This window comes from Perkinsus marinus, assembly GCF_000006405.1.
Source record: "Perkinsus marinus ATCC 50983 genomic scaffold scf_1104296965000, whole genome shotgun sequence".
NCBI lineage: Eukaryota > Perkinsozoa > Perkinsida > Perkinsidae > Perkinsus > Perkinsus marinus.
Window position 1 is genome coordinate 16,751 of NW_003204466.1, and position 6,966 is coordinate 23,716.

General features: G+C 44.3%; 1 protein-coding gene across 1 annotated transcript; it reads left to right on the top strand.

Moving 5' to 3' along the window:
- Positions 1 to 273: 273 nt before the first annotated feature.
- Positions 274 to 4,366, top strand: Pmar_PMAR021897 (aromatic amino acid decarboxylase, putative; the record flags this gene model as incomplete). Its single annotated transcript, XM_002769675.1, has 10 exons — positions 274 to 345; positions 648 to 716; positions 1,256 to 1,320; positions 1,370 to 1,439; positions 2,022 to 2,098; positions 2,141 to 2,230; positions 2,281 to 2,380; positions 2,872 to 2,939; positions 3,216 to 3,366; positions 4,250 to 4,366. 10 exons carry the CDS (start codon positions 274 to 276, stop codon positions 4,364 to 4,366), a joined length of 879 nt encoding a protein of 292 aa, XP_002769721.1.
- Positions 4,367 to 6,966: the final 2,600 nt, after the last annotated feature.

Sequence of the window (6,966 nt, forward strand, 5' to 3'; positions counted from 1 at the left end):
GTGATATCAACATGCTAACAGCGTGAATCGATTGGCACCAAGTGTTCTGTAGTCTATATTCGTACTCTCGAATTGAGGAAAGCCAGCTCGAAAATCTAGATATGCATAACTGCTTGACTGCAGGTACTCCTGTGATTCTCATGGAGCCTATCGTGACGGCTCTTGGGGGTGTTGGTAATCGAGTACTTGCCGAACATAGTGAGGTATGTGTCTCCAGTAAGATGCGGAAAAAATAGTTCATTGTAGATTGAAAACGAATTGGAAATTTCTACTATGGACGCTCTTGCGAAGGGATTGCAACTGGGAGAAGCTTTCATGCATTCTTCGGGAGAGGGCGGCGGCATCGTGAGTAAATTTGATATGAAATTTTTGCTATTTTCCGAGATGGATAAATATCGAACAATATCCCAGAACGCGCTCTGTGACAATCATTGCCAGTCGAACGCGTGCGCATCTTCTTGACACAATGACCATCTACGTGCACTCGTCATTTATCATCTCGAATCGGGAGTCAGAATTGAGTCTAGTTATTCCCAATGGATTCTTATATCTATCACCTAAAAACCCACTCACAATTTGCATAAAGCGCGCGCCCAGTAAGTAGTACATGTAGTTGAATATGGTGTGTTGAACGAGTTAACGAACAGATACAAAACACGGCGAGCGATGCACTTGTCGTAGTGATAGCAGCAGCGAAAACGAGAATGAAAATGAAGGTAACTCTGATGCCTCTCACTTGTTCGAAAATGGAATTCAGTCCTGGAGGAGTATATGTCTACATTTTCTTAGCTGAGCCCAGGAGTTTCCTTTACAATTATACAAATCGACGAACGAATTCTCGTAGAAGTGTACAGAAGCCAACAAGAATTTCATAAATGTTCTTCAGAATTTTCATATTGTCACCGATTTTTGCCTGAATTTCCTCGAAATTTTCATATCGTCAACTATTTTTCAAAGTGTCCCCCAGAATTTTGACATTTTCACCGACACATGTAGTTGATCTGATCTGCTGGATCATGCGCATATTCTACCATTTGTTGGAATTTGTCATGGTACTCGGGAGAGTTACTAAACATAGGGCTCAACACGTGAGAGAAGATATTCCAAGACACTTGCATTTTATGCTGCAATGGTTTCGTTACGATGAGCATCATCAGAGGTGTATACAAGCCGTCCTTCAAGCTCATAAAAAACTGCATCCATTTCTCATATACTGTCGATGATACCTAACCCTTATCATTTCACTTTTACGCAGATGTTGGCGAAAACAAGCGTGGAACATGAACAGTTCGGAGCGGTGAGCAAACTGCGTTTTGTCGTGTAGGTGATTTCGTTTTAACTCCTTGAGTAGTGAAGAAATCCTCAACAGATACACATCGGATCAAACACATTTCTGTACGGAAAAAGCGTGCCGGGCGGCTGGAGTTCGTTTACGGAAGGTAAGTGGTCAGTGTTGGAGGAATATACGTTCGCTCTCCTCAGCTGATCTCAGGAGTTTACATTGAAACTGGGGTAGAAGTATACAGAAACCAAGTTCCCAGAATTCTCTCAGAAGTTGCTCATTTCCACCAACACATGTGGTTGACCATGTGCATACTTTCCCACACTGTTCTCATTTGGTGGTTGATTCGATAGCCTCTTGGAATTGCAGTGTAGGAAAATATGCACATTTGTTGGTGATAATACTCAAATTCTGAGGAAATTCTGGGAAATTCTCGTTGGTTTCTATGCACTTCTACCCGAATTTGTATTCCAACTTCTACAAATAGCGAAAAAACCCCTGAACTCAGCTGAGGAAAGCGAACATGCTGTAATAACGCTACTCCGCGACGCGAAGTCCGCGCCGCCACTGGCAATGCGATTACGAGTTGATTGTTGTACACACTATAACCCCTTTTTCAATCCGAAACTCACCGAATGAGAGGAGAAATTCGAAAAATGGAAACTGATTCTCGTGAAATAAAGGACGTTTTTCACATCATTTGAGATTAAAAAGACCTAATATTTATGTATTTCTCCAGATAACGACTCACCGAGATGAGAGCGGCAACTTTCCGATGAACATTTCACTTTTGAAAGAGACTATAGTTGAAGACAGGTATAGAAGATTAAAGTGTTTGTTGAAAACCCGTTGTTGTAGACGACTCGGTTTCCTGCCAATTCTGTGCGTCGCTAATTACGGCGCTACGAATACTTGTGCGGTTGACCCTGTGCACGAGTTGGGAGATCTGTAAGGAAGCTGGAGTGTTCGATAGGAAATTTTGCTATTCGGTGATTCAGCTGTCGGCGAGAAGGAATAATGTTGCATATGGATGCGGCATACAGTGGGAGCGCTCTCATGCTCGAGGCATTCAGAGATGATGCTCTCGTGATTCGAACAGTAAGAAGTATATACAGTGGAGTTTCACCCGTGATATGAAAAACACTAATGAAAAACATACTTCACGACTACTGCATACCGTGGCTTTCGCGTTTTTCACCAAGTTTTACGCCACTTCACGTAAAGCGGGCAAAACTCCAGTGCGTATCAATTTGATATGCAAATATGTGTTATTTTCGAGATTTGTGAGAATCGATCTGAAACTATATCGCATAAACACTGCGAACATTGCTATGAACATGTGATGTGATAAAAGTAGCCTTTCGAGACTATGATAGCGACAAGTTGCTCACTTGATAGAAAACACACATTCTTCACATATTCATGAGATCAGACTGTATAATCACTACATGATATTGTCCATCCCTCATTCAGAATGTGGATTCCATAAATATCAACGGCTCCAAGTGGCTAGGGACAGGTTTTCACTCAGCGTTCCTGTGGGTTAAGGTGAGCGTGGTATTAGTATTGTCATTGATGTTAAATCGTAGGATCGACGTTATTTTACGAAGACATTCGGAGCTGAAGATGAGAGTGAAGGCGCGAGCCTATCTAATTGGTAGGATATTTTTATAGTGTCACACTGTGTGCCAATTTGATATGCAAATGTGCAGAATGTGCGTTTTTCATTCCGGGGTAGTGGACAACTTGTCGCCATCATAGTCTCGAAAGGTTACTTTGATAACATCACATGTTCATAGCAATGTTAACATTGTTTATGCGATATAGTTTCAGATCGATTCTTATTAGTCTCGGAAAATAACAAACATTCGCATATCGAATGGATCACGCACTGTATGTACGTCCTCAACGTCGTGATATGGAAAATCATCAGGTCTTTGCCGACTTACAGCAAATGGAGAGCATTGCGTATTTGGGCAGTGTTGCAATACTTCGGAATTGATAAGCTGCGAGCGAGTATATCCCATGATATAGAATGCGCGCAACGATTGAGGGAAAAGCTGAAGTTTGATGGAACTACTAATGTGAGATGATTATTCCGACATAATTGTTCAAGAGTATGCACGCATAGAGTACGGATGCATTGACAAATCTATGACCCAGTGTGAGAAAATATGCATATGGTTATGTACATGTGTTGGTAACAATATGGGAGTTCTGAAAGAATTTCGAGAAATTCTCCTTGGTTTCTGTACACTTCTACCCGAACTCGTATGTAAACTTCGATAGTTATTGAAGAAACTCCTGAGGTCAGCTGAGGAAAGTGAATATATATTCCCCCAACACCGCTATAGCCAGTCGCATGCCCCTCATAGCCCTACGCAGTGTTGGTTGGGCTCATCATCGATTACATCATAAGTGATAGCGAACAACATTTCGAAGGGGGAGCGATAACATATTATTACACTCATCAAATGTTGCTGAATTTTTCCCTTAAAACTTCTGCATTTGCCGGTTCGCTCTACGCATATTCGACATTCGTTTGAATACGAACACATTCATAAGGAATTTGCACGGTTCTGGGGTGTGAAATTCTGGCGCGCCCTTATATACGAGTCTCTCTCTCTTTTGCTCTCGCTGTTTCCGGTATTGCGACAGACCAACCGCTGACAAGAAGGTGGCTATTTGTAAGGTCGAGCTACTCAGCGCAAGAAGACCGGCACTTCGCTGAGTTTTTCCCCACGGGAAGCTCAGTTCAGGCGCAGGTCTTCAATCCGTCTCACTCATAAAACTCTTAAAAAGTGTATATAAATATAAAACCGTTTTGCTCTAGTGTATGGTAGCTCATCTCTATATCTAAGTCTTGTTGAAGTTTCAGCTCGAAACACTACTTGGTTGGCATGAAATGCTGAATTTTCTGATTTGCCTAAGAAAAAATACGCTCCTTAGAGTTTATCTTCTTTATAGGGTCAATTGGACTTGACCATCACTAACCGTTTCGGACTTGTGTGTTTCACGGCCGTTCCTCATTCTCTCAATTCGAGGATACTGAAGGAGGCGGAAAAGGACGGATTCTTGATGTGAACGGCAGAGTTACCCGATTTGAATTGAACATTTGGAATTTCAGTTACCCCTCTAAACTGGTTGATGGCACACCGATTATTAGAGTGGCGTTTGGTAGCCCCTTCACTACATTCAGTGATGTGGACTTGTTATTTTCGAGCATTCAGAAAGCCCTGTGCAGTTCGTGAAAAAGATGGATTTTTTCCTGAAAAATGGAGTCGAGTTTGAGAGTACTCAATTGCCTTCTCTTGTTGCTATGTCTCGCATGCTTCATTATTGGTTCATCGAGTGTTCATGATGTACTGTTTATCATCAAGACGATCAGTGGCAACGGACTGTTGACTTTCGGTCACCGTTTTTCCTTACGGGGATAAAATGTTGTATCTAAACCGTTCTGGCATGAGTATTGTTTTGAACCATCGGGTTGGAGTAGTTAGACTCAACATCGACTGCCAGCCCCGGTATCCATCACGGACTTATCTATAGATTGCGTGAGCCACGCTGATGGGTCGGAGAGCACACCCAGCAGATGCCGTCACAATCCTTTGTTGTGGTGGAATCATGATGGGATGGAGACAACACAATCGTGCGCGTATTAAGATGAATAAAAATCAAATCGATTCAATTGGGATCCCCGGGTTTCATCCATTTTGATGGAAGCATGCTGCACCGGGGGTCGACGCGCCAGAATTTTTACCTTCCAAAGGGGGAATCGTTGTAGCTTGTCACAAGCTGCTTGTGTTATCTTCCATATGTTGCGCGTGTTGGATCTTGATCTTCGCACTAATTTCCCGAGAGAGATGCTATCTCTCTAGTGGGGTTGTCTAAGAGGAAAGGTCTCACCATTGCTAACGAGGACTAGGAGACCAAATGGATTTATGCACCTCGAGGGGTGACATCTGGCTGCGAGTTCGTGTCCATGTGAGGTATGGGTGTCTTACCATAGCTTAGCAATGAATTGTAGATGCTAGTGAAATTCCCAGATCTACTCGCACCGCAGCACTCAGATGGATATTTGGTTATGCGTTATGCGAATGAATTTGGTTTTACTCACGGATTAGTGATTGGCTGCTGCCAGCTGACAGCTGAGACGCCAGCTGATATAATATTGATACCTGTTATCACGGCTGGCAACATTCCGGAGGCACAACTACTGGAAGCTTTTGGAGCTCTAGGCTGGACGGCTCTCGGAGGCAATGCGATACAATGCCTGCCATTCAACAATGAGTAACTCCTACAATGTATAACGTTTCCTTCGTCAAGACTTCCGGGATCGGATGCGCTAGTAGGCGGTGCCGTGGTGGTAATGAATAGTTTATTCAGCTTCCCGTGGCGTGGTAATGCGGCCACCAATAACGTTAATCCGTTGTGTAATAACCCTGTCTTCGCTAGCAGGCTTAACGCTGCACGCTGCTCGTCAGTGTGCAGCGTGTTCAGAGCCTGAACTTCAGACTGAATAGTCAAATTCAAGAATTTCTGGACCAGAACTGACCGAACAGTTCAGTCATTCCTGAAATTTGTCTGAGGAGCAGTCTGACTGTTAGACTCTGACACAGCCGGTGTCTTAGACAATGTCTCCTAGACTAGGAGACATTGTTACCAGCATTCACTGAGGCTAGTTGCGACGATTCCACATCACTGGCAATGCCAGTCTGGCATGTTTCGCCTACTACTTTGGTTAGACTCAACAGCCATACTTTCACAAACCAAAGCCTTCCGGCACGGCGTATGTCCTTTGAAGCCTAAAGGAGAAGCGGGAGACGCCGGGGGCATAGCGAGAACGAGGTTCAGAAGCTGGAGCTATTTCTCGGAGAAATTTTCTCCCACTTTTCTCCCTCTTTTCTCTCTTCCCTCTCTCTTATTCTTCCTTTTCCGGGAAAAGTTTTCCCTCTCCTTTTGCATATCTTTTGCTCCCGAGTCAAAGTCATAACTGACTGCTTCAACTTCGGGAGCAGCTGCGGCTCTCTGTTACTGCGCGCGGGCACTGGCAGTGCCGCACTGCCGGAATAGGACTGAACCAGGCCTTCGCGTATGTGGCTATTATTAACATTGAAGACGATGAGTCTCTTCACAGCTATAGACAAGGCGACTCGGTTCCGGTCCACCTGCCAGACAACATCGTGCTTAACCGCACTCAATCTCGTAATGGTGAGTGGATTGGACAGCCGTAACCAGTTCCAACATCTAACTGGGTTGGTTCTCCTACTCTAGGAGTAAGTTCATCGCCTGGCAGGCGGAACTCGGGCTAAGAGTATTTGACGCTGGGAAGTTCGATTACGGAGCTCTAGGCGGCATGGACGATATATGCGGCGAGGTGACCAGAGCTAGTTATCTCGACCAGTTAGCCGACGAACTTGACTGGGACGCAATTTTTGTTGGCGCTGGGCATAGGCTTCGTAAGTTACGGGCGGGTTACGATTCGTAACCCGCCAGTGAATCCAGTGAATCCAGTGAATCCAATGAATCCAGTGAAGAGTGAAGGCCAGATTCAAAAAGGTGAATCAGTCAATCCTACATGTATAATGTGCCGGACACGCTTTGAATTCGGTGTGCCGCCTGTCCACCGAGAACGTGGAAGCCTGCTTGTCAAGCCTCGAGCTTGCTGGTGGTATCGCTCGGTA